Source organism: Platichthys flesus, chromosome 3 (genome assembly GCF_949316205.1).
Source record: "Platichthys flesus chromosome 3, fPlaFle2.1, whole genome shotgun sequence".
In the NCBI taxonomy this organism is placed as follows: Eukaryota; Metazoa; Chordata; class Actinopteri; order Pleuronectiformes; family Pleuronectidae; genus Platichthys; species Platichthys flesus.
The window spans coordinates 1,752,316-1,778,790 of record NC_084947.1 but is presented as its reverse complement, the minus strand read 5'-3'; the positions used below and the strand labels follow the sequence as shown (position 1 = coordinate 1,778,790).

The 26,475-nt window shown below is 43.4% G+C and overlaps 3 protein-coding genes across 3 annotated transcripts; 1 reads left to right on the top strand and 2 right to left on the bottom strand.

The window, feature by feature from the left end:
- Positions 1–361: 361 nt before the first annotated feature.
- On the bottom strand, positions 362–13,200 carry LOC133949093 (SEC14-like protein 2). Its single transcript, XM_062383269.1, has 12 exons — positions 12,923–13,200; positions 11,348–11,423; positions 8,670–8,713; positions 7,829–7,891; positions 7,543–7,731; positions 6,825–6,920; positions 6,671–6,731; positions 6,497–6,580; positions 6,297–6,403; positions 3,240–3,379; positions 2,192–2,361; positions 362–2,055 (listed from the first exon to the last, which is right to left on the bottom strand). The coding sequence occupies exons 1-12, from the start codon at positions 12,974–12,976 to the stop codon at positions 1,859–1,861; spliced, it is 1,281 nt and encodes a 426-aa protein (XP_062239253.1). The 5' UTR covers positions 12,977–13,200; the 3' UTR covers positions 362–1,858.
- Positions 13,201–14,173: 973 nt separating this feature from the next.
- Positions 14,174–19,351, top strand: rnf215 (ring finger protein 215). Its single transcript, XM_062381314.1, has 10 exons — positions 14,174–14,590; positions 15,204–15,356; positions 15,437–15,508; positions 15,841–15,926; positions 16,073–16,127; positions 16,246–16,350; positions 16,528–16,644; positions 16,843–16,986; positions 17,137–17,239; positions 17,419–19,351. The coding sequence occupies exons 1-10, from the start codon at positions 14,375–14,377 to the stop codon at positions 17,439–17,441; spliced, it is 1,074 nt and encodes a 357-aa protein (XP_062237298.1). The 5' UTR covers positions 14,174–14,374; the 3' UTR covers positions 17,442–19,351.
- ascc2 (activating signal cointegrator 1 complex subunit 2) lies at positions 18,886–25,903 on the bottom strand. The gene is made up of 19 exons (XM_062381313.1): positions 25,798–25,903; positions 24,655–24,761; positions 24,408–24,566; positions 23,790–23,963; positions 23,467–23,596; positions 23,208–23,275; positions 22,973–23,086; positions 22,741–22,853; positions 22,573–22,647; positions 22,376–22,480; positions 22,216–22,284; positions 21,963–22,037; positions 21,604–21,820; positions 21,194–21,390; positions 20,875–20,994; positions 20,464–20,688; positions 20,289–20,379; positions 20,016–20,107; positions 18,886–19,721 (listed from the first exon to the last, which is right to left on the bottom strand). Exons 2-19 carry the CDS (start codon positions 24,736–24,738, stop codon positions 19,550–19,552), a joined length of 2,280 nt encoding a protein of 759 aa, XP_062237297.1. The 5' UTR covers positions 24,739–24,761; positions 25,798–25,903; the 3' UTR covers positions 18,886–19,549.
- Positions 25,904–26,475: the final 572 nt, after the last annotated feature.

The following is a 26,475-nucleotide window of genomic DNA, read 5'->3' as shown; positions in this document are numbered from 1 at the left end:
ACTTGATGACGCTCTACGTGAGAAGGACCTTGCTCATCAGGTTGTCATCTCCAAGCAGCATAGGGACAAAGATAAACTGGACCAGCTGACTCTGGAAAATCACCGGCTGTCTTCTAAGATCAGGGGGCTACGTGAAAGCAATGCACGGATATGGAAACTATTTGCCAATTCCGATGTTTAAAACAACAATCTAGCCAATAGCCGATACCGATATTTTATTATTCTGTTATTATTCATTCACCCTTTTGTGCCAGGAAAATAATTAAATCATTAATTTAAAAGCACTATTTTAAATTATTTCAGCCCTTTATCACCCTTATCTTTGAATGAGCACAAATTCAATCCGATTCCTGAAACAATCTTTAGTTTAACTAAACTTTATTTGAAAACACATGTGGGACGATGGAGATTTCACTGAAAACACAACTGGAGCATTTCACATTTTTCGACCCCCCCCCCCACGCTCATATTCATGATATTGATGGAGGATTGAACTGTAAAAGAAAAATACAACACACAGTGGATTGTTTCTATATCATTTTATCTTCTACAGTCTCTGTGGGAAGTTCGTTTCAGATCAACATCTACATGCAGCACATATGAAGGTGAAGGGCTTCGTCCCTGAAGGTCATATCTTCACTTGCTTTCTAAAACATAAGCCATTTTCAGACATGACCTCCCGAGGAACTCCGGAGAATTAAGTCCGGACTTTCTCCAGAAGTTTCCTCTCACACATGCACAACACAGGGGGGTGGTGCAGCAGGCGGAGGCAGGACGATCACAACAAACTACTGACATCTTCATCAGTGCCTTCGCTTTTTCATCCTGAGATATTTATAGTCTTTATGTTCTTTCAATGTTGCGACCGTTGACTTTACACTTGGGGGTCGGTCAGAGAGAAACTCCGGAGGCTCTCACTCGGACACAAACATCTCTGGAGCTCAGTGCATATCTGACAGTAGTTATAAAAATACCATATATGAGTTTAGTGCTTTGATTCTTTTTCCAAGTCAACAGCCAATCGTTTCTGTTCACTGTGGTGAGTTCGGTCGTTGTGAAGCTGCAGGTTTTAATTGTTGTTCCAAACAGGAAAGTGTGTGAGTGCATTTTAAAAGGTGAGAACATGTCACACTACTCAGTCTTTGTTCGTAAACTCTGTTTTGTTTTTCTAACACCTCTTCAGTTAGCTAGCTGTGTCATAGACATTATACTGTGTGGTTTTCATTTGGCTGTAGAAACTGACTCAAACCGTGGATGATCCACCTTTTCCCCTTTTATATGGAATGAAAATCTTAAAAAATAAATACATAAATAAATCATCAACACATAAGCATGAAGCTCTGCATGAAGTAAATACAGAATCCACTGAAATGCATTGAAAACCCGTTTGAGCCCCGTCCCAATGGCTCAGTGTTTGTTTTAAAGATTGATTTTGATCAGCTCCGGATTATATTTCAGATCTTATCAAAGTGAATGAGCCGAGCTATTCCTGTCAGCCAATCACTGAGCTGGACCAAGACACCTGCTGCATTCAAGTCAGAGTAGAGATGATCCGAAGCTCAAGTTCATCAAATAACTATTGGTTCAAATAAACAATTAAACTGAAATCTACTATAGATCAATCTTATCAGTATATATATATGTGTTTGTGTACGTTCTTGTTATTTCCATGTGTTTGATAAATGCTTTTCAGTGGAGATTTGAACTTTCTGAATGAGGTCCTGGAGGTTTATTAAAGGGTCATCGAACATTCAGATTTAACACTGTGAGTGTGAACACACTCCTCTGAGGCCACGTCGCACCAAACTGTGTGTCAGGGGATCAAGTTTGTCAGGCTGTGCTCACATGTGGCTGAATATTACTGATCTGACAACATGGCGGAGGCACGTGGACTCGTCTTCTCAGTGAGGACAGGTTTGTCCTCAGCTTGCGCTCGGCTGCTGGAGCCCCTGTTGGCCTGCGGGGGCAGTAGGTGGTCGGGCAGCAGGAGCTCCACTGTGAAGCTGATTCTTTTGTTCTGGAACATGCTGTAGGTGTTGTCAAACCTCAGAACGTCTGCGGGTGAGGAAGAAGAGGAGTTAGTCCCGTCGAGGGGCTGCAGAGGGCGCTGTCGCTCAATAAATGCTGCACAGTGTTGCTGAGCTGCGGGCTGGTAGTTGAACCTGGACCATGAACTGAAGCGGTTACTCACAGACTCCGGGCCGTTCACAGGTCAGAGATCCGTCCTCGGGCACCAGGTGGGAGTTGTAGCGTTGGTTGGGAACGACTTCCTCCATCTGCCCCGCCTTCTTCCATTCCCCCCTTTTATTCTTGAGGAAAACCCCGAAGCCGATGTCCGCCCCCTCGCTGGAAAACTGCCACCTGACGGAAACAAGAACGTTTTCATTTAAATCAGCCGATATCAGCCGGTCATAATGGGTTTGATGACAATCTTAGGAATAATTTTCATATTTTTTACATGTTTTTCGACAATATATCAGAAAACATTGTATTGATATCACTTTCAGCATCGACCACCAATAATCCATATCGGTCAGTCTCTGGTTCTAATTAAATCAATTATTTTCTTTCAAGTTTTTTTGAATTGGATTTATTTGACTAAATAAATATTGTGTAAATTCGTGTCCTGTAAACATGTTCTAAGGTAAACTTGTTGTTGTAATATAACAACTTTACCTCTTGTCTCATTTTATTAATAATAACATAGGTGAAGCTTTCATATACATTTAAAATTCTCCCATTATATAAACCTCTTCATAATGTTTTTTCACTAAGTCGACATTGCCATAGCATAAATACATTGAATACTAAATACTGCACATGCTCTTTAGTTTAGTTTATAAATGATTAAGAGTTAGAAACATTACTTCATAAAATATATTCATAAGATCCTATAAAATCATGTGTGGTTTGGTTTTTCACAAGAAAACAAGACATATTAATATAAGCTACTTTGCAGTTACTTTGATAAACAGTTTTTTTATTGTTATTGTTAAATCAAATAAATGGTCAAATACCATAATGATGTTTGTTGGAGATCGTTTGGTTGCTGCATCTACGAGCCGCAATATTGGCTACTTGTCCTTTGTGGGTTAGCTTATACTATATAACTTAAAGAGCATGAACCAGAGAATCAGTTTGTTCACGTCTCCATCAACCATCGAACCACCTCAGATTCCAGCTGTTTCAGCAGCAGCACAACTTAAACAAGTCTTTTCTCCCTGATGTCTTCGACTGACCTGAGGACGCAGCCCGGGAACAAGATCTCATAATCCAGCTGCTGGGAGGATCCTCGGCTGACGTTCAGACACTGCTCGTAGTCCACCTTCACGTGGTCCCGCACGTAGTACGACGGAGGAACCGGGCCGACGTGATGAATCTGAGACAGACAGAGACAAAGGGTGAGACAGCCGGAGTCAAAGGGTCGAGGAAAGAAACTGAAGCTGGAGAAAGAGAAAGGAAAGTTTCACTTACTGTGATTCTGAGTCATTCTGAGCACAAAACATATAAAAGTGTGACCAAGAAAAACACCAGCGAGGGTTGTTTTCCACTCTCCTGTTTATTAGACATACCCCTCCCCCCCCACACACACACACACAGAGCTGACACACAATCTGCATCAGAAAACCACTCGACTTAGTTAGTTTTTGAAAACTTTAAATGGTGAAACAGAAAAGATTGAGGAGAGAAACAACAAACACAGTCTGACAACAACTCTGAAAAATCCCTGTTTACTGCAGTGACCCCTGCTGGTGAGGGATGGCAACCGCAAGGCAAAAAAGTTTAAACTTCCATTTAATTTAGTAAAGAACCATTTTGAGAGTAACACAGAGACGCAGACTTAAGATCATTTTTATGTTTTATAATATTTGATTCTATGAAAGAGCATGCAGGGTATTTTCTGTGGAGCCTATTTGAGGCATGTGACGACAGAAGTGAAAAGGTTGTGGACTTTAGTTTGGTTAAATGTGATTCCAGTGATTTCCTTGATTCCGTTTATGTTCCTGTTGACATGTTTGTCTGAGTCATGTCAACATTACATCCGACAGCTGGTTCACTCTCAAACTCAGGTCGTAAACAAGACGTATACATGTCGACAGAATGTGAACAAGGTCAGAATATTCCTCACGTCTTCAGTGGGATCTTATTCTGAACCCAGTAAGTTAACCAGAAATAGTTGTTTATATCTTATTATCATGATAATATCCTGACTCCCCCCCCCCCCACCGCCTGTTAAACCTGCTACACAACACGAGACGTGACTCACACAGTCAGATTATCTGGGTTTATGTGAATATTAACTTCATTGTTGCAGAATAAGAAGAAGCGACGCCCCGTTCATTCAGGAACATTCAGCCGTTTTTTATAAAGCTCATTTTCTTTCAGTGTGATAATTAGAAACCGTCAGAGCAGCAGAGTCGGTCCTAATGGAACCGTGAGACTAGAGAAGGTGCAGTCACCACAAGTACGTCAGACAGGCAGCACCTCCCAGCTCATGTTCCAGTTGTACTGGTTTTACTTGTCTTGTGTGGAGCTGAGTGGTCTTAAACAAAGGACTACACTACCAGGGCCTCCAGTTTATAGCTGATTAGCCTAAAGATAAACATATATATAGATAACTTGTGTCTTACAATAAACAGACAGAGTGAAACAAATCTTTCTATTAGAGTGAAAGAAAAGGCAACATGAAGCAAATAGACCCAAATCTCTAAATTATATAATTAAACTGTCTAATTCTGACTGTAGGCTCCTCGTCTAATAACTTTTCATTCTACTACTGTTGAGTATTTAACAGCTGTGTGAGTTTGTGGGTATTACAATAAATAGTTAAGCTATTCAGAGATCTGATTCTATATTTAACTTTTGGTTAGTAACTATAAGTGCCCTTTTTCTCACTTGAGCCCCTGCCCTCCTAAAATGTCTGTGCACAGCCCTGAGATTGGTCTCAGTCTCCTCTGTGATAGGATTTGATTTAAAATAAAACACAACACAGGATAACTTCAATGACACAACTAGCTAACTAAAAAATCAGGTAAACAACAAACAGAAAAGGTGGAAAACTGAAAACACTCTTTTGTGTCTTAATTTCTCGTCTCCTGAACGCGGCTGGAAATGAATTTCTCTTCCTTGTGTTCCTCATCTGTCCTGGACCCAATTACTTATCTACAGAAACAGTGACAAACACACGTCAGTTTTCTCATCTAGAGTCTTTTTCTACTATGAGGCTGCGTCCGTACTCTTTCATTTGATAACCCATCTCTGTCCACACGAGCAGTTTGAGTTTGAAGTCTAAGTTTTCATCGAAGTCGGGACAGAAAAGACAGAACTGCTCGTCCAGCGTTTACAGACTTCTTCATTTGAGTGTCTCTAGATCTCCGGAGTCGTGTGGACGTGTCCGAGTCGATGTGTTTTCAAATGAAAACGTTTGACGAGTGGATGAAGCCTCAAGCTGATGTTTTCTACACTAGTTGCTCAGCACTACACTGAAGCTCTGATGTTTCTACACAGCGAAGCAGCAGTGTGATAATTTGCAGCTTTCAGAAATGAACTGTCTATGATCCAGTCTTATAGAAAAGTCCTCGTCCACTGACTTTGATCTGACGTGTTTCAGCCTCGATCAGACTCTACTGTCCTGTTTATGCAAATGTTTTCTCCGCTGCCTGGAAGAACTGGTGGGATGAGAACATAGTTTGCCAGTCAAATCTTCCAAACGTAAACTCACCACACTTCAGCAGTAAACATATAAAATGAAGCTGCAGCTGACAAACTACACACAGGAAGGAAACCGGCGAAATAAAACTACAGAGCAGGAGGGAAAAGAGACGAGGAATCTAAAGCTAGTCCAGAATAATGTGCAGGGACTATTCCAGCTGTGGGAGGAGGGCTGAGGTTCAGAACAGACGTGATTCCTGTGCAGGACTCAGAGGAAAGTTACCTCATTCAAAGCTATTTACTTTTGTGTCACTTTATTCTGGCAAGAAAACCAAAAATATTAAAATAGAACAGTTTTCTGCATAATAAAATAAATGAATGCAGAGCAGGAACTGACCCTTGTTTTTATGATGAAGTTGATTTGAGCAGACCTATAGTGAAGTTTGGTTTAATCTGCTGAGCAGCATCACTCTGACAAACAAACCTTTGGATAAATTTTAATTATAGTTTAAGTAGTGAATTCCTGCACTGTGGGCGTCTCCCTTTGGAAACAGTGTAATTTCCCTCTACATGCACCTACTCGCTCCTCCGCCCTGCCAGCCCTCTGCTCTACACAGCTGCAGGACGCCGGGCGGCGGACTCACCCTGGTGCGACAGCGAGGATCTCCATCGGGATCCGTCAGTTTGCCGCCGTAGATCATCGGCAGCTCCTCTGCGTCGATGTGCTTCAGTAGAACCTCCTGCCAGTTCGCTGTCAGATCCGGGGAAACAGCCCCTCACGTTAAAATCCATCTGGATGAAAAGGTTCTTTGGAATCTGACGCGATCACACGAGGGCGACTCACCTCCCAGGATATTGATCTTGTGTCTCGTGTTCTCGCTCAGGAAGTGCTTGATGAGGTTGAAGGCCACGGGGAAGAGTTTGGGGGCTGATTGACAAAAGAATAAATTAAAAAACATAAACCAACAACAACCTAAAATCATTTGTTATCATCATTAGTTCTTTTGGAGGAATTCACCTTTAATGACAAACAGCCTCTTCAAACCCTCTGGGTAGTTGTTCTCAAACATCTGGAGGATCTGGTGATGGAGAGAAGGTTTCAAGATCCAGAGGAAATATTCTCATCAAGTGTGTGTGTGTGTGTGTGTGTGTGTGTGTGTGTGTGTGTGTACCTCTCCATATGTTTCTATAGCAGGCTTCCATATATGTTTCAGACCGAGACCTTCAACGTCATAGATCATCGTGATCGCCTCCACGTTCCTCCCCAGCTGGATGAGGAGGGTGAGAGATAAACACAAATATAATATTACATAAAAAAGTTGGAAGTTTTTTAAAGCAGGTTTGTGGTCACGCTTGAAAGAAAATTGTACAATTCGATTTCATCAAGTAAGAAAAAGCTAAAAGTGATAATTCATATGATTCCTAATAAAACACATTAAAACAAAAGGGCAGAAATGATTATTAATAAAAGGTTATTTGGCCAAAATGGTATTGTTAAATTTAGTTTATAAACTGCATTATTAAAACAATGACAAATTAATATAATGACTTGAAGTCGTCTGTTAAGCGTTTAAACACCTTCGTGCTAAAGTGACAAAGTTTAAAATAACTTTCTCTTCTTTCATATTCAACATAATATTTTAGGCTAATTCCGTCCAAAGGATAATTATCGACAAAAAGTACTAAACTTAAGTTGATAAACATTTCCTGGGGCCCTGAACTGAGAGGGGGCCCCTCGAGAACAGCTGATCCACAGCAACTCCAGTTTTGTGAAAAGCATCTTAAATTTTCTATGAAAAGAGACTGTAGGACACCGTGGCCCCCCCGACCCCCCCAGGTCCCTTTGGCCTGCGGCCCCCCCAAGTCCCCTGAAAGGCTCCCGTCTCTCACCCTCTCTGACTGGAGGCTACACTCCTGCTGCAGCATCTCACAGTCTCTGATCTTGGACTTGATGAAGTCCTGTTTGGAGGCGGACAGGAAGAGGCCCTTGGGATCCACCGGGCCGATCACGTCGTACCAGATGGGGCTTCCCTCGCGGTCGTGACCACACATCCCCCCCGACAGGTACTTCTCTATCACCTGCACACGGCAGACGTTTCCACCATCAGTTAAATGTTCCCTCAGCAGACAGAACCTTCAATCAGCAGCTGTGCACGTGTGCTTCGTGTGTTGTTACCTCTGGTGGACGCCACTCAGTGATTATCAGGTCCACCTTCATGTTTCTCCTGAACTCCACATGCTGGAAGACAAGATGGACGTTCAGTTAGAAGACTGACAGACTCTGATCCGAGCACAGTGGAGTGAATTAAGTGGCTTAGGAGGTTTTAGAGAGTAGATGATTCGAAACCTGCTCCATCAGCAGGACAGGGATCAGTCGAGTGTCGCTGTGCACACACACACAAACAGAGCCACACACACACACACACACACACACACAACGGTACACACATGCATGCAAGCACATGTTCACAGACACACACTCAGACATGAAAAGATTCAAACTGTCTGTTCTGATTTGTAAAATGTCAGTGACGCCTGCAGCGGCGGCGTAGAAGTAGTTCACACAGATTGTGAATCAGTCGGATGTATTCCAAGAACAACCTGAACAAACAGCAATCTGATTTGTCTATTTGTTTTCTGAAGAAGAAGAAGAAGAAGAAGAAGAAGAAGAAGAAGAAGAAGAAGAAGAAGAAGCTGCTTTTGCAAACACGTAAACAATTGATAACCCCCCCCCCCGGTGGTTACTAATCTGTTCCTGCAGCTTTATGTCTGGAGGCTGTAAACCTTATCGTGTTTATCTGATCCGTCCGGCTGCAGCGATGACTCAGTTTCCCCAGAGGAGAAATCTGCTGCCACTCCTGTGCTGACGGACTGAACAGCCTGTGCTGCTGCAGGAGGCTGAACTTTCACCCTCCTCAGAGAAGTCAGTGAGGTGGAGGGCGTCGAGGTTCTACCTCCATCATCACTTCTATATGACCCTGTTCTAAAGTGGAAGAAGGAGGATCCAAGTCCGTTACCTTTCTCAACATGGCCTCTGACTTCTGCAGGTTGAAGTTTCTGGCTGAAACAGAGAAGAGCAGAGATCCAAGTGATGAGAAAAGTTCTTTAACCAGAAAACAGAGAGGGGACAAGACTCTACAGTTACTGGGCTATTTTCTAAATATTCTCTATACATATACAGCTTCATCATTTAAAACCTGGTTATTGTACATTCGTAATAATGGTTTTATTTTCTGGTCTTCTTCACTGTCCTCTCTCTGTTCCACATTTTCCTTCCGCTCACCCAAACCAGTCGAGAGGCAGAAAATGAGAATAAAATGTATAAACATAAAGAATAGAGTTCAACACATTGACAGAGGTTCTAGTTATATTTAAATATGTTCACTGGTTCTTCTTCTCTGAGACTTTACAGGAGAACACTGTATCTCACTGGCTTGATATGATGAAATGTACGATTTGAAAATTACTGACTGTCTCATTCCAAGTTACGAAACCATCTGTGAGGAGATAAAATTAAAACACAACCATATCTAAAATGATAAGCAAGGGGAAGATAAAGACGTGTCCTGTGTGATAACAGAGCCTCTTCAAACTGTTCTTAGAGTTCACAGGAACAGATGGACGTGGATATGAGAGTGTTAAGGCCCAACTGTCTCTATGAAATCACATTTAAATCTGCACCATATCACACACTCATATATCAGACCTCTCTCTTAATATACATATATATGGATCCAAGAATCTGAGAAATCAACACAAACTTTTAAAAAGGACCTCCAAATGTTAAAGAAAGTGAAATTAGAATTATCCCTCTGATCCGACTTCTCATTTCTCTTCCTTCCACCAGTTTCTTGTAAATCCATTGGGTAGTTTTTAATTTTTTAATTGTGCGGACAAACAGACAAACACACAAAGCTTCTAGGCCGAGGAGATAAGACCCGTCTGGTGCAGACTGTTATCGTGACACATTTTAAAAGGTGCAGAAACCAAACATCATCAGATCCGGTTTTAGTTTGAACTTCCATGTTCCAACAACTACAACGTTTGCCGAGTTCTGACAAAAATGTTTCATAAAACCTTCAACAACCCACAGAACTAGAGAAAAACAAGTCGATTACTAAATCACCATCATGTGAGAAAGATTAGCCGCCGACAATTACACAAGAGTTCTTTAAGAGTTCCTCAGCAGGAACCGCGACACTCGAGAATCTCTTCTAAACGCTGGAAAGTCAATTTAAAGCCTCTGAGAATAATGCTCCCCTCTTCTCTGACATTATTAAAACCACAGTGTGACTGATGGGGAACACAGTGTACACACTTCTTATACTGCACCGTGTCCGGGGATTAGCTCTGCAGCTCACAGACACAACCACAGACACACACACACTACTTCCTCCAGCTGAGGAGTGACCGGCAGTGACCGGCGTACAGGTGCTGCTGTGGCTCAGGAAGAAGTGTCAGGCTGCAGATTTGAAAGATGTAATCATGTTCATCAGGGGCTCCAATGAGAGAGTTCAGATTGATGTTTTGGGAGATCAAGAGGGTTGACTGGTATCAACAAGGCCGGTGGTTCGATCCCCGGCTTCACTGACTACAGACAGTGTATGAATGGGTGAACGTAACTTGAGTGGTCGATAACACTGGAAAACCTCTGGATAAATACAGTTAATAACAATATTAAATACTTGGTAATAAAGAATATACTGTGTGTGTGTGTGTGTGTGTGTGTGTGTGTGTGTCCGGCCTCATTCTCACATCTGATATCAGACAGGAAGTGTCTTTTCTGTTATGGGCTCTCATTGGCTCGTGCCTGCGTGTCAGTATTTGTTTCAACGCGATGTGATTGGCCGAATGAACCACAATGCAGTGCGGCAACACACAACGTCACCACAATCGAAGTGAATAATGCATTTCTGTTACACAACAACATGGCGTTAGACCTGATGTGTTTGTGTGTGTGTGTGTGTGATCCTGATTATTATGAGGTCATCAGTTCTCACTGGGATCGGCCCTCGGGTGATTCTGTTCAAATCAATGAGCGGCCTGTTCAGACAGACACACAGCGGCTCAGTGTCTCAGTGTCTCAGTGTGTCTCTGTGTCTCTGTGTCTCCCAGTGGACGAGCTGTGGCTCATCGTAGTCAACGTTTAATGGGATTATAGTGGGATCAGCCTGATGAGTCGTCCACCTCCACCTCACGTCACAAGAAGAAGAGACGCTGGCTCCTGGTGGAGCTGCTGGAACATCTGGTGTCAGAGCAGATTCTGTTTTTTTTTTTCAGACCACGTGAGTTTCTCCACCTCAGTGTTGACATGCGTTGCTTCACGTCGCCTCACGTGATCAGCTGCAGCTTCCCGCACGATGACGGCAGCAGATTTACACCATTAACACAAACTAACGATTGGGAAAAGAGAAATGAACATTGACTGGGGGGGGGGGGGGGGGGCTGTTCTCTTCCTCCTGAGCCCGATGACAACAGAAGATTATGAGAATGATCAGATCAGGCAAACTTCAAGCTAGATTGATGGATTGTTATTTAAATTTGAAAATATAAAGAAATTAGATGTGACAGGAGATGTAGAGAAGCGGTGAGATGAAACCACAGATCTCCTCAACCCAAGGTTTCACTTCTTATACCAATGAAATAAGAAATAAAAAAAGGATGGACCAGGAGCAGGTGTCGTTAGTGAACTCACCTCTGAGCCAGCGCAACAGGAAGTGGTCATGCTGTGCGGGAAGTTGTGGAAGAATGTCCTGTACCCTCTCTCGAAACTGCAGAAGAAGAGGAAGTAGGGATTTTTATCTTCAACCAAATATTGACTGTGTCTCGGACGATAAGGCAGAATATAATCTAAATAAGTCCTTCATGTTTTCACTTTTGTTTTCACTAATGCTGCAAAAACTTGTGATGAATTATTTTACACACTCAGGACGATGTTCAGCTTTTATTTTGCTTGGTTAAAAAAACGAGGGAGCGTCACATATGAAGTATAAACAATGAAATGTGGCCAGAAATATGAGGACATTCACATGTTCTGTCTCATCAACACTCTCAACAAAGGAACACAAAGAAAACTAGAGAGATTTGCTTTAAAAAAAATAATATGAGGAATAAATCTGGCTGCTGTTGCTTTCTGGTTTTCACTAGATGTTGGAAACTGGCTTCAGGGATTTGCTCCCAGAACGAGAACATTCGTGAGGAAAACACTTTAAATTCATCCCAGAGGAGTTGAAACTTTGAAAGCATTTGTTTATATACACACACTCACATCTGGAGAGAACACAATGCATGACTCAGCATTAAGATTTCCTCAAATCAAGTGTACTACTCTGGGGACGTCAATAACACATTTTTCTGTGTCCATATATTTGTGGTGTGATTCATTTTATCTAAATATACAAACTTCCCCTTAAGTCCGACTGACTTTAGGTTTCAAACTCACAGTGAACTTACCTCTAACCACACATGACAACATGAATATGAATAAAGAAGATGAAGAAACGGTTGAATATGACAGAAAGTCCTAATAATCGATTATTAGCCACTGAGGTATAAATATAATGAGTCATTTCTCTTTGTACAGATGAGTGACTTGAGTCTGACGAGTTTAATGATGACAAGATGCTGATGTCGACCATTGATTTAATTTGTTTACATATTTAATCTTCTCTTCACTGGTCTGTTCACTGGTTTGAATTTCTCTTCTGATCTCACCGACAGCTTCATTCATGTTCTCATATTTTATCTGATTGTGTTTTCACTCTTTTTTGTCATCTGTAGCACTTTTTATTTCTATACAATATTGCTGCGTGATCTTCAAATTGAATATAAATCATTTTAAATCAAATTGTTTATTGTGGTTTGCTTTCTTTCCCTTCGCCTCAATTTTCAGTTTTAACAAGTAAAGCATCTTTTGACTTTGTTTTGAAATGTGCTGTAGATAAAGTTTGTTATTAATATTAATATGAAATCCCTCACTAAACACACTTATATTTATGAGGTTAAGAAAAATGAAAGATGGAACTTTATTAACCATCAGGAAAGAATCAGCTTATATCATAAAGCCTGATTGGATGTTATGATGGTAAAGTGATAAGAGGATATTGTGCTTTATAGTTATTGTACAAGTCAAATAATGTGACAGTGTAAACAGTAAGACTCACACTGAAAACTGCAGAATATGATGTCTAACAAATTATTAACAATGTGCATATTATGATGATGATGATGAAGATGATAATGATGATGATGATGAAGATGAGACGCTCACCTGCTGTAGCGCTTCAGTCTGTTTCGGACTCAGGTCTCCAACTCTTCCGCTCATGTCTGGAACCAGAGGATGTGACGGAGCGGATCTGAAATCAGATTCACGGCCGCAGCTCGTTTCCTCCGCTTCACCGTCTCCTACCGCCGCTTCAGCCCGGGATGCTGCGCTCGTCCTCGGTGTCGTGTCGTCCGGCTGACCGCTGACTGCAGGTGGAACAACACATGTAACCAGCAGCCTGCCCCTGACGCTCTCTCTCTCTCTCTCTCTCTCTCTCTCTCTCTCTCTCTCTATTCCTCTCTATTCCCCTCTCTCTCTCTCTCTCTCTCTCCCTCTCTCTCTCTCTCTCTCTCTCTCTCTCTCTCTCTCTATTCCCCTCTATTCCTCTCTCTCTCTCTCTCTCTCTTTCCCTCTCCCTATTCCTCTCTCTCTCTCTCTCTCCAACCATCTGACTTGGCCGAAGATAGAAGGAATGACAGGACCGATCACTCTGCGCGAAAAACCACGAACACAGAGGAGAAGGAGCCCCGCCCCCTTCTCGTAGATGTTGTCATAAGACTTTATGAAAACATGACATCTCATTTTTAAACAAGATGGGTAACTGCTAGCGTTAGCATTTACTATCAGCTAATTATACAGCATCAGATCATAATTATATAGTGGCCCTTTTCATACATGGCAGGTACAGGTCATGTGATAATGTAGTAAAGAGTGGCTGTTAGCTTGTGTAGCATCTTCGTAGGTACAAACACAAAAGGAAGATTTAAACACACTCCACAACACTTAATGAACAATCATCTCATTTATTCGAGCACCTTGATTGGCTGTTATTCAATTAGTTCTACTGACACATTTAATTCCAATACTTTGATTATTATTATTATTTCTGTTGATTCCTGACAGGTCATATTTAAATTAGTAATATTGAAAGGATGTGCCACTGTTTTTTCCCACAACAAAACATCTGCTTGAATTTCTATAAAAGAGTAAAGTCTTTGTTTTGTTTTATTGATTGTAAATACAACTTTAGCGCCATCTAGCGGTGTAGACCCTTCGCTTGAAAAGCCAGAGACTGGTTTGTCCCTTCTGAGCAACCGTAGTAACAATGACGTAACAACATGGCGGACTCCGAAGAGCACAGTTGATGTAATTTAAAGACAAATCCGTGTGTAGATGTAAAATTGTTATTTTAATGAAATAAAAACACAAGTATTCTTAGTTACTTTGTGATTATACAATATAATATTAAATAATCGATAACATTATCTCATTATTTTCGTTGATATACATAACACCCCTCATTTCCGGTGGGACCCGGAAGTCGCCTGGGCTTGTTTACATTCTCATAGGAAGAAGATAAACGTCACCAGCTTCCGCTCAATAACAACAATGACTGACACGTTGGGTTTCTGTGTTTATTGACCTTTCCTCCGTGTCTCCTCCGTGTCTCCTCGGACCATGGCTCCTTCCCTCCGCCGCCGCTGCTGCTGCTGCCTCTTGGTGACGCTGCCGCTGCTCGGGCAGCTGCTGGCGGCGGAGCTGCTCGCCCAGGTGGAGGTTTTCCTGGAGCAGCGGCCCGGGGTCAGCGCGCTGCTCCAGGGGGAGGTGGTGGAGCCGAGCGGCGGCAGCAGGAGCTCCGAGCCACGGGAGGAGCTGGACGCGGAGCTGCTCCTGGTGAGTGGCTGGTTGTTTAATGACAATTGGTTTATAATGACGCAAATTCTACATTATATATTACACATTCATTTTAATAAATGTGTGAAATATAAGTATAAATACAACTTTCTGAATGACACTTTATTATTATTATTGTCATTCATGTTTTGTATTTCAATATTGCTTATGTCCTGTTTAACTTTATTAAAGTGACTAATTTGGGTTTATAATTAACTTCCTGTATAACAGATTAACTGTATTTTGCACAATCCCTCCCCCTGGCGATTAGAGTGATTTTAATATTTGCACTTGTCCAAATACACCATAGAAAATATTCCATCTGTGTGTAAACCTGCTCGGCAATAAAACCTGGTTTGGATTTAGAAACAAGACAAAGAAGAACTTGTGCTCTGGGAAATAGTTGTGGGCATTTAACTTTGTTTTAAAGATCAAATGACTGATTGAATGATTGTCAAATTAATAGTGAAATAAATATTTTGCAGCTTTCTATGAACAACTCTCGCCTCCTTGAACAGTCGCTGTAAACAGTCCCTGAGCAAGGCAGCATCTTCCTCTGTCTCTACTCGGCACCTTCAAGCTTTAAAAGGATTTCTACTCTTTTTCTCCTCAGGTTCAAGATGAGGAGGCGCAGCTGAGCGGGGGGAAACCGGAGGAAGACGTTAGCGAGCAGGAGCCGTGGATCGGGGTGGTGCCCGTGGAGATGGACGACAGCAAAGCCTCCACTGGGAACCAGGAGTCCTTCGCTGATGGGATGGTGAATAAAGTGAGTGTGGTTGTACTCTGGGTTGTTAAGTTCTGAGCTCCAGTTGAATGAAATGTAAGATTGTCTCGTCTCTGTCCAAGATGAAGCGAGCGTTGGTCCTCGGAGCTTCAGCGCTGATCATTCTGGCTCTGAACCAGAACACCGTCAGTGAGGTAGACCCACCGCACAAGTTGTGTTACTCTGTGTGTGTGTGCTGTGTGTGCAGTGTTATTAGCAGTGCAGGTTCACGTCATTACATGTAACACATGTTTATTAAATATTAAAGGAGAGACTGGCCAATATATATTTTTGGGGTCTGATATTGTAGAATTAGTTTTTCTGACAGTGATATATTTTGTCAACCAAGTGATAAAAATATAAGATTTTGAATATTTTCAGTTGTAATCATTAGATATTGTTTAAGGACAGAAAATCGAGGTGTGGAAACGTGTGCTGTTGGTTCAGCTCATGTTTATGAACTGAATTCTGCCTCTCCATGTTTCAGATGGATCTTTCTCAGGTTCTGTCGAAGCCCATCATCGTGATCCAGACGTCTGAAAATGTCACTAAGCTGATCGGAGCTCTGCTCAGGTGAAACATCGTCACCACTCTCATGCTGTTCCTGGAAACTCAGTTCATCTTTAAGTCTTCCTCTCGTCATCAAGAACAATTCATTTATCGTTTCATCTCCTGCGCTGGACGATCTTTCCTGAACCTGAATGTCTGTGTTCTCCCAGGGGCCTTCAGGCGACGGCAAAAATCACGTACAAGTCGATCCTGCAGGACAACCTGGTGAGCTCGTCACAATCAGCTGACTGTGTGTTTTTCAGTTGTTAGCACCCTCCAGTGGTGAGTGAACAGATGACAGGCTGAGCTGACAGTGAGCACGTGCTGCTGTGTGTTCGGGCAGGGCGCCACGCTCACGCTGTGGTCCAGCTGCGGTCGGTCGAGAGGCGGGCGCTACGGGGAGTGGCAGGGGGTCATCTGCACGGGAGAGACCAACTCTCAGGTCCAGGTGGGGGGGAGCAGAATGAACACAAAACTAGCTTTATTTTATTGAAGTGACACAAGAGAAATCTAATATCAAAGATAAAGTGACATGTTAAAGCCGTTATCATGATAATATCAATGAAGTTAAATATAGAGACAGAAGCAGAAGTTAAAAGACTCTTCCCTCGCTCCGTGTCTGTAGAAGTACCTGCAGCAGCTGTGGGACACTGTCCTCCTGGTGGCGCTGATCCTCAGCACCGGAGTCATCGTTCATGCCCGGTGGCAATACCAGGACCCCCAGCTCAACGACGACCTGGAGGTAACAGCTCGTCTCTCATGGAGATAGAAAGACATAGCTGCCTTGACTTCTTTCAAACCTCTAAGACCCTAGAAACCCTGAGTTTCTGAGGATTCTTATCTCTCAGTCCTGTGAGGTGCAGCCTGTGATTTGTATTGATGTGATAAAACCATCCCTCTGGATGATGAGTTAATGTGACGCTCGGCTCCTGTTCCTCAGCTGTTTCCCAAACAGGACGTTCTGAAGAGGATGTCGTCTCTGAAGACCAAAACGTACCGTCAGCCCAAACCCTGGTGTGACCCTTCGCAGCCGCTGGAGACGGACAACTGCGCCGTGTGTCTGGAGCCGTTCAACAACAACCAGGTAGAAATGACATTAATCACACAACTTTAGATAGTAGATCAGAACATTTCCTCTTCATCGTAACACCCAGAGAATGAAGCGTGTGTAACCTGCTGCAGGACCTTGTGATCCATGAAGTGTGCTGATCATGTTGTGTTGTCGTCCCCTCAGTGTCTGCGTGTGTTGCCGTGTTCCCACGAGTACCACAGAGAGTGTGTGGATCCCTGGCTGCTGCTGCAACACACGTGTCCTCTGTGCAAACGCAGCATCCTCAGTGAGTTCACAACACCGCACACAGTCACACAACTCGGCCGTCGTGTCCTCTCTGGCTGAAACACAGGTTTCATATCGAGTGCTGACATCTTCAAATCATTTACAGTTAAATAAATAAATATTAAAGTCAGTTCCACTTCCACGTGTTTCTCTAAATCTGTGTGTCTCCTGTCTTCCTAGGCAGCGTCTGCAAAGACAGTTAACGGTGGCCTCACCTCCACCAGCATCGCCACAGCAGCAGGGAATCGACCCCACGTCCCCGATGACTCACCTGTAGCTGTTTTTTATTTTTACTGACCTCGCCGCTTCCTCCTTCCAGCAATGAATTGTGGGAGCAAATCTTTATGGCAGCTGCCTGGCTGGTGGGACTGTGAAGCAGCGGGTCACAGACTAACAATGGAAGTATTAACACAATACTATGAAGTACTGTAGAATAGGGCCTGGGCTATTAACTGGAAATGGGGGGAAGAAGGAAAGTGTGTAGTAATCGTGATATTGATTTGAAGTCACACAGCCCAGCCCTACTGTAGAAGTACTGTTGTGAATGAACAGTTCTTCTCCCTGGGATCATGTTACTGTACGACTGTGGAAACATTAGTTTGACACAAACACAAAACTTCGTCTGAGACACAAAACATTCAGTCCGTTTATTCCTGAACGTTTACTCGTCACAAGTCGACATATGATTTATTTCCAAATGACGTCAATGACCAACTTACTCAACTTAATCAAGTGGACTAAAGCATTTTAAGAGTAACTGTCGCCCTCTAGTGTCTGAACCTATTCCTGTTAGATATGAGTGGTAGCGGATCTGTAGTCAGACGTGAGAAAGTGTTTGCACTCGTCTGTGATTTGCCTTATTGCACAGACACACCTCCTGACCTGTTGGAATCCTGATGTTTGCTCCAGCAGCTCGTTCAGCTGCGTCACACGCTGGTGGAGACGTAGAAGACGTAGTTTGACTCCGATGCTTCTTCAACCTCTTTGTATTATGTTTATGTAAAACTTCATCTCGACCAGAACCCGACAAATATGAACCTGTTACAGACACGTCAGTGTTGGTTTACTGACATGAAACTTGTTGTTGAAATGTGAATTTGTTTAGTTCCATATTTTTGGTAGCATTTTAGTTTTCTTTATATTTATATTTATTTAAGTCTTAGTATTAAGCCTCAGTTACAGTTCTTTGTGTTTGATAACATCTTATAAATCATTGCCAATTATTTTAAAATTATTTATATTTACTTTTCATCCTTGATATCGGCATCAGCCCCGAACATATTAATATTTGTTGGGCTCTAATTTGAACTATAAACACAACATCTGTTCTACACCAGTTTAACTAACACTCCGTGGTACTGTGCAGGGGCGGTTGTGTAAAGAAAAGCCTGAATTCAGATTTTATTTTCCATTTACAAATGAAACAAGCAAATGTTGAACTATTGGACGATTTATGGAAACTATTTATTCACAATTTTGCAGCTCAACACAAATCGTTTATTTGCCAAAGGTGATTGAAGGAAGAAGATAAATCACTGATGATCATTTCAGGCCAAACTCTGAATCGTCCCCTTCATGTTCTTCTTCTAAAAGCAACAACCTGAATGTTTCTGCTCCTCATGAAAGACGAGTCAAAGTCCGCAGATGTTGAAAACATAGTATTATCGTATTTATTTTTGTTATTTTTGCAACGTTAACGACAAAAAGCAAATAACATGTGCTTTCTTTGTTAGAAAATGCAAACTGATAGATCCGTTCTCGTGGTAGAAAATAGTCTGTGCATGGCGGCGTGCCAGGGGGCGCCACTGAGCAGCGCGTGCTTCCAAACACAAACACAGCAGCATCGTCACCAGGCGCTCTGAGAGACGTGTGGTTGGGTGAAGGCTGGTGTGCAGGGACACTCGATGTCCAGACCATAATCACCAGGTCAGTGATTGTTCTTCCAGCTACAGACACAACTTTAGTCTCTGTGAAACCCTGAATGTCTCGTCCTTTGTTACTTTCCTATGTCGTCTTCATGAGGATGATGTCAAAGAAACTTCTCTCAATCACGATGGATCTTAACAATAAACTGATTTGTTACTTGGCAAAAATAAAGATCTCATTCTTTGTCCTCAGAACTTTGGTTATTGACGAGCTAGAGAAAGAAAAGCAGATGACGAGCTGCTCAGAAAGTCAAATAATTACACTTTGTCTCCAGCGACTGAAAAACCTTCAGCAGCTTCTCTCGCTTCACTTCAGGACCGAGAGTCTCCGTCCCACCTTTCCTCCACCATCCGTCCGGTCGGGCGGAGCAGCAGCCGTCACCGCGTCAGGACGGGATCATGCCCTTGTTCCTCTTGCGGTCGGCCATGCTGCGTCGGTTGTGGTTGCCCACGCGGGTCTTGTTGGCCTCCTTCTTGCGTCGGTCCAGGAGTGTGTCCGTGCTCTGTCCTTGGCCTTTGGGCTGGCCGACCACGTTGCTGGTTCGCTCCGGTCGGAAACTGGAAGAGACGGGCGAAGGGACAAGGATGTTGTGTTTTCATCTTCATCTGATAACAACTCAACTGATTATTCTTCTGTCAATTTCCAATTAGTTTTATTTATGATTCAAAAATCATAGATTTGCTGCAGAGGGCTTTACGATCACTACAATACTTTCTAACCCTAGATCCCTAACTTAAAGAATTGGAAGGAAAAGCATGTGAGATGTGTAAATATGTAAATTTCCAGAGGAGAACGTTTGAAACGGACATTTAAAGAAAGAACAGAATCCACAGAGGAGGTGAGATCTTTACCCTCGTCTTTGGTGCATCGCTGCTCTCTGGGCTTCAGCTCTCTCCCTCAGCAGAGCCGGGTCCTGAACAAACTGGTCCCTGTTCACGTTGTGCTGAAATGAAAAGAAGAAGAGGAGTCACGATGGAGAACATCAACAAACAGGAAGCTCACGCGTCTGTAGACAAAACTCTTCATTCAAATATTAAAAACTTCCTGAAACTTGTCAGATTCTGTTTGAAAAACAAATAAATCTCCAAATATGTCACATTTATAAAAGACATTGATTTCTGCACCTGTAAAGGCTCCCTCTCCTCTTCGTCTTCACCCTCCTCCTCTTCCTCTTGTTTGTTTGCTTTTCTCAGAATCTGTGGGATCGTGAACGGTCTGCAGGGAAACACAAAGTGGAAAGGTTCTGTGATTATCGTCCGAGGAAGAGAGGATCCAGATGTGGACAGGTTCCCGTCTCACCTTCGGTTCAGGACACTGTCTCTGTCCAGGTCGTTGGCTCCGATCTGGTTCATGTCGTAGGTGTCGTCGTACTCGTCGTCGTAGTCGTCGAGGCCGTAGGTGGCGGCGGTTTCACCGGGTTCGAGGACCACCTCGTCCACCACGGTCTCGTAGGTTTGATACCGAGCCCGCTGCTCATCGATGTGCCGCTTGTCGTTCAGCATCTCTCGAGGGTCCTCCCCTTTCCTGCAGAGGACAGAAGAGAGTTTTACAGAGACACAAGGTTGAAAGATAAATAACATCTGTATACAACAATTGGATATCCTCCTCTGTCACCAGGATATCGATGGTTCACTCTTTCATTGTTCTCGTGCTCTGCGGGTCCACGATGTTACGTGTTTGATTAGTGGGCGTGTCCTGTTTGCTCTTTACCTCCTGCCCTTCCAGACGCGGGACATGTCCACCTGGTCCCTGCGGAAGACGTCAAACTCATCGTCATCGAACACGTTGGATCTGTCGCTCAGAACGTTTGGAACCTCCTCCTTCACAGGCCTGAACAGACGAACAGAAGAAAATATTATACGATGATCCAAGATGAACGTTTCACATCATATTTACCTTTTATCACCACAAACTCTGAAAAATAAAACCGACTTCATATTTAGAAGTTATCAGACAATAGAGGATGAGTCCAGTGACAGAAGAACACATCAGTATAACTACACACTGCTTGTGTGTTGTGTGGTGTCACCTCGACAGAGCTCGGTCCAGTTGGTCCAGACTGGGAGTCAAACGATCCTCCAGGATGTTGTTGATCACGAGCTCAGAGTTGTAGTCGTACGCCTCCAGACACGCCAGCAGGAAGCCTTCGCCCAAGTCAGGCAGCAGGTCACTGATGCACGACAGCAGAGACTCCAGCTCGCCCTCGCTCAGCGGACACGCCGCACCCTGAACACAAGGTTACACATGTTGAGGTTTTAGATTCTGAAATGTGGAATAAATGACTTTAAATTAAACATGTTTGTTTAAACAATAGACGTCTGAAGGTCACGCTGGGCTGAGAGAATCCTTTTCTAATTTCCTCAGCTGATAATCAGTGATGATGAACCCCGAGCTGCCATTAATACATAAACAAGAAACTGTAAAGATCACAGAACTCACGTTTTCTCTTCGGGGAGGATCCAACAGGGCCTCTGCTCCCCTCACACTCTCCCCCCCTGACTCTCGGATCTGATTCTGAGGATGAAACCCGGCTGAGGAGGCGGCAGCAGCTCCCTGATTGGCTTTAGTCTGAACCTGGCTCGGTGGCTTCCGCCGCCCGACGCTCTCCCAGGCGCTCTCCACCCCCTGGAGCAGGTAGGACGTCCTGGTCTCATCGCTGGAGGAAAACACTTAAGGAAAATGTACGTGTTTAATAGAGACCCCAGGGCAGGTCGTTAACATGCACCTTTACTGTGAGACTGTTACTATCAATAGAAATGTGTTTGTGTCAGTGAAGTTGTTTCTGTGGAGGAGGATACATGACGGGGACGGCCTGGTGCAGGAGGCTGATGTCGTCTGAGATGGGAAACTGCTCATCGTAGTCCGACAAGAACCTGAAACACAAACGTGATCCTTCAGAAACATGTTCAATGGATAATATACTAAGTTTGATATTATTATATGTTATATTATTATCTTATATTGAATTGGGAACAATTAACAAAGCCCTCTGCCATCTCAATAACTGCTGAAGAAGCCACGGTCCTCACTGATCTCAACTCCTCTTCTCACCTTTTTTCAGGTAAAAAAGAAGTGAAATGTTGAAGAAGATCCTCTGCAAACGTTTGCATGTTTTCTCTCCTGCAAAACCACAAACATCAGCAGAGTTAATGAGTGTATAACACGTGTAGAGGTAACTCTGCTGAGCTACATGTTGAGGGTTTGGACTCACCCCTCCAGGATGGGTTGCAGGCAGGTGTGGTGCAGCAGCAGGTGAGCCATCTCCACCATCTTGCGACAGGAGTGAGACAACCTCTTCCACAAGTCGTCCTGCAGCCTGGAGGAGGGATCGGGGATTTATTTACCATCGTCAGCCACGTGGTTGTTTAGATTTAAACGTCTCTTCTCTTTTCTGAAGCAGATTCTCACCCTTTATCGTCAAAGTTCCTCTTCTTCACCGCTTTCTCCAGATCAGGCACAACGGTCTCATAGAACGAGGTCAGTCTGACAAGAGGAGAAATACAAACGTCATGAACAGATTTCATTCAGATTAGACTCTGAACAGAGACGCTGCTGGTCGTCCTCCCCATGTTCTACCTGCTGAGGAAGCCGTTGGAGTAGAAGATGGAGCAGGCAGCAGGGTAGATGTCCAGGAAGGCATGGATGGTGGTGGCGGAGTCACACAGGTACAGAATTATGTCTACAAGATCCTAAGACAGAGAAGAAAAGAACAACATGCATGAACATCAAACACAGGACGTGAAGCTGCAGTTTGGAATAAAGACGACAGAGCAAATCGACCAAGTGGATTCAGTTCTGTGTGTCTGACCTGCGGGCTCATGGTCATGGCGTTGGCCTGTTTGTGTGCGTTCAGCTTCATCGGCTCCATGGCCGTGGCGCCTTCACAGTGAAGACCACACTTCTCCAGGACCGAGTCAAACACCTGATCCACGGAGGAATTATGATTTTTTTTATTTTGTGTAGGACGTGTATTGAATTATTATTATTTTAGCCAGTTTTAAACTGTCTGTTTGTAAGGCTGAATGTTTAAAAGGTGATTTCACCTGTAGCACAGTGGGAACGGTCTCATCCAGGTCACTGTAGTAAGACGGCTGCTGAGTGAAGATGTTGTCTGACAATATGAAAACAAACAAAATTAGACACAGGACATTAAAGATACAGTAAAAACCTCACCTCAATATTTAAAAATTCTGCTATCAATTTAATATTTATTTTCATATGAATTCTATTTCATATTGAACTCGTGGTGTAACGACTCTAAAACTTTTGGAGATTTGAAAGGAGCTTTGAAACGCAGCTCACCGATCATCTTGTGCAGAAGCTGGCTGTTGCCTTTTCCAAAGAGCACACACAGATCCAGGATCTTGGGAATGTCAAAGAGGAAGTTTTCATAGATGATTTCTCCAAACACTGACGGGGTGAGGAAACTCTCCTGAGGGACAAGAAGCGAATCAACACACAGACACACACAAGGCAGCAGGTCAAACCGTGTATCGAGACTTTACACTTTTAAAATACAGACACTCCTCAATGTCTGTGATCTACGATGTTCTATGTCTCCCTCGAGGATCAATTAACCCTCTTTTTAGTTTCTTTAAAAGTTCACATGGAGGTGTTGATCCTACCTTAGACTCTTTATGCGTTGCCATCCTCAGGAAGGTCAAGAACACGACCTTGTGGACGGAGCGCTGCATCTCGACCACCGCGGGGGAGGAGGGCAGGGCGGCGAGGTCGAGGCTCCGGGGGGCGTGATGCAGGTACGAGTCCAAGCACGACTGCAGGGACTCGTCAAACACCACCTGAAAGGAGGGGGGGGGGGGAGACATAAACATGGGATAATAATTATTGCTGGGGGGGGGGGGAAGCATCAGTGGAAGATTCAGAGTCTGAAGCCTGTTTTTCCTTATTCTCTATGAACAGATTATATAAAAAGAAAGTGAAAGTAATCCTACAGTTGTTATGATGAACATGTATTTAGTACTTCAGTTGTACTACATTTATACTTTGTGCTTCTTTCTTCTTTTGTATTTTATTGGTTTGGATTATTTACTCAGAAACAGCATCAACAACACGTGTTCACATTTGTTACTTCTTCTTCACTGATTTACTTTGTGTTATTTTGTGCTGCCTAATGTTTTCATGCACATCTTTTTCTCCTGGTCCCTGACTCCTCACTGGAATTTCCATTATTCCAACCGGCTGAATTAAATCAATAGAAAACGAGTCTCCTGTGTTCCTCTCACCTGGCACCAGAACTTGTCGTGGGGCAGAGCGAGCAGCCACTCCAGATCCTCGATGATGAATCTGGCATATTCCAGAAACTCCTCCACCACAGCGGGGGAGCCGTCCTCCGGCGGAGGCTTGTAAGGCACGAAGCAGCGTTCCTCCTTCCTCTCCGGGTGCTGATGAGGAGCAGGGAGAAGAAGGTTTGACTGGTTGTTCAGAGGGAACTGTGATATCAGCTCAGGAGCTCCAGGAGAGCGGACTCACCAGAGCAGGCAGCGAGCGCTCTCTGCCCAGCGGCCCGGGCTCGGTCACCTGCTGCTCGTCCAGGGGAACTCGGGCGCAGGCCATGACTTCACTTCTCTGGGTTTTATCTGTCAAATCATTTGGACAACACTCTGAATACATGAAACATCTGTAAAACGGGTATTTCAGTTTGAGGTACATGGTTTTTAAACTGTATCAGCAAAGTATTTTCAGTCAGAACCACAGTGAGCTTCAGTTCCTGGTTATAACGCAGGTCACTGCACCGTGGAATCAGGAGCCGTGGATCCTCACGGACTTTTATCAGAAAATGTACTAAATAGAAGATGATGATTCACATCGATGCTGATTAGAGTTCTGTCAATCACCTCATCGATCTGACTCTATACAACACAAGTAAGGAAATTACTCTAAGACGTTTTACAGCCACTTCTCTTGACCTCATTATCATCGTGGCACATGAGAAACTGCATCTGAATCCAGTCTGAGTCTCTGAGTTTGAAGTCTCACTTTAATAAAGCTCAAGACTTTATGATCTGATTCATATTACAGCCTTTTAAAGAGCTGCTCCACCAGGTACCAGCAGTAGAAGACGTTTTACAGTCATTTCCTTGGAGGAAAGTTGTATACTTGTACCTCATCATCCTCATTATTGTCTAAGTATGAAGAAGAACACTTTGACTCACACGTTGATACAACCTGAGAAGCTGCGTCTGAATCCGGGCAGACTCACTTTAATAAATCTTTATGATCTTATGTATGTTTGAGGCCTTTTAAACAGCTGCTCCCCCCCCCCCCCCCCCCCCCCCCCCAGGTACCGGCAGTGGTTTGATCATCTGAAGCTAACCGCAGCTATACAGCTAGTTAGCTAATCAGGTTAGCCGTGTCAGGACTAGTTAAGCTCCTGCTGCTCGTTAGGCCTGGAGACGGGTAGTTAACTGGGTTAATTGGGTTAATTGGCTTGTTTTAAATCCGAGTTTCCAGCCGAGTCCACCTGCTCCACCGGGTGACAGCACGTTAATGAATGGCTCCCGGCTTACGTGGCCATAAAGCGGCTAACTTCACCCGCCCGGAGGCGTTGTCCCCCTCCCCGGGTCCCTCGTGTCTGAGGAGCGGGACAGTGACGAAGCGGGGACATGTCCTCACCTCTTGTTGTGATTGTCTCCGGCTCCTTCAGGCCATGGCGTCACACACCGCCGGGAACTCTCCAGATGCTAACGCTGAGCTAACCAGCTGAGTTGCTGGCAGGATGTGACGCAATAAGCAATAAAAGTGCACGTGACTGTCTCTGCTGCCCTCCTGTGGACACCAGAGGGCAGAGCAGCACCCTCCGCGTGGTCAGCTGTTTATTAAACTTGTATAACTTTATAAATAATAAAAGATACAAAATCCAGACTTTAAGTTTCTGTTGTCTTAACAATAAACAATTTATTTAGTTTTAAGTAATTCAAATTATTTATAACAATACAAAACACGAGCCATGATTTAAAATGACGATATTACTAACCTCGTATAATTTAAGTGCCAAAACTATAGATCTGCACTTCTGTAGAAAAGTCAAATTTCCCTATATCTACCATTTTGTACATGTCTCTCAGGTTTTCCACTGATTTAACTATTATTTAAATTATAATTTTTCCATAAATGCAATTTTAATTTCATATATACGCAATGCTTTTATACTGTTTTTATTCTGTTTGCATTACAGACACCATTTTATTTATTTTTACACATTATTGTGTTTATATTGTATCTTTACGTGTTAACCTATTCTTTACTGTTTAGATAATAATTAAGATTAAGATACATTTTATTAGTCCCCAA

Coding starts and splice junctions, on each gene's coding strand:
- ascc2 (XM_062381313.1), bottom strand. CDS start 24,738: ATGGCCTGCGCCCGAGTTCCCCTGGACGAGCAGCAGGTGACCGAGCCC. Junction 22,648..22,740: donor TCCAACGGCTTCCTCAGCAG/GTAGAACATGGG, acceptor TCCTCTTGTCAG/ACTGACCTCGTTCTATGAGA. Junction 19,722..20,015: donor GCGATGCACCAAAGACGAGG/GTAAAGATCTCA, acceptor CGTCTCTTCCAG/TTTCCGACCGGAGCGAACCA.
- rnf215 (XM_062381314.1), top strand. CDS start 14,375: ATGGCTCCTTCCCTCCGCCGCCGCTGCTGCTGCTGCCTCTTGGTGACG. Junction 15,509..15,840: donor ACCAGAACACCGTCAGTGAG/GTAGACCCACCG, acceptor TCCATGTTTCAG/ATGGATCTTTCTCAGGTTCT. Junction 16,645..16,842: donor AGCTCAACGACGACCTGGAG/GTAACAGCTCGT, acceptor CCTGTTCCTCAG/CTGTTTCCCAAACAGGACGT.
- LOC133949093 (XM_062383269.1), bottom strand. CDS start 12,976: ATGAGCGGAAGAGTTGGAGACCTGAGTCCGAAACAGACTGAAGCGCTA. Junction 3,380..6,296: donor ATCCTCGCTGTCGCACCAGG/GTGAGTCCGCCG, acceptor TGTCTGTCTCAG/ATTCATCACGTCGGCCCGGT. Junction 2,056..2,191: donor CTGTGAACGGCCCGGAGTCT/GTGAGTAACCGC, acceptor CCTCACCCGCAG/ACGTTCTGAGGTTTGACAAC.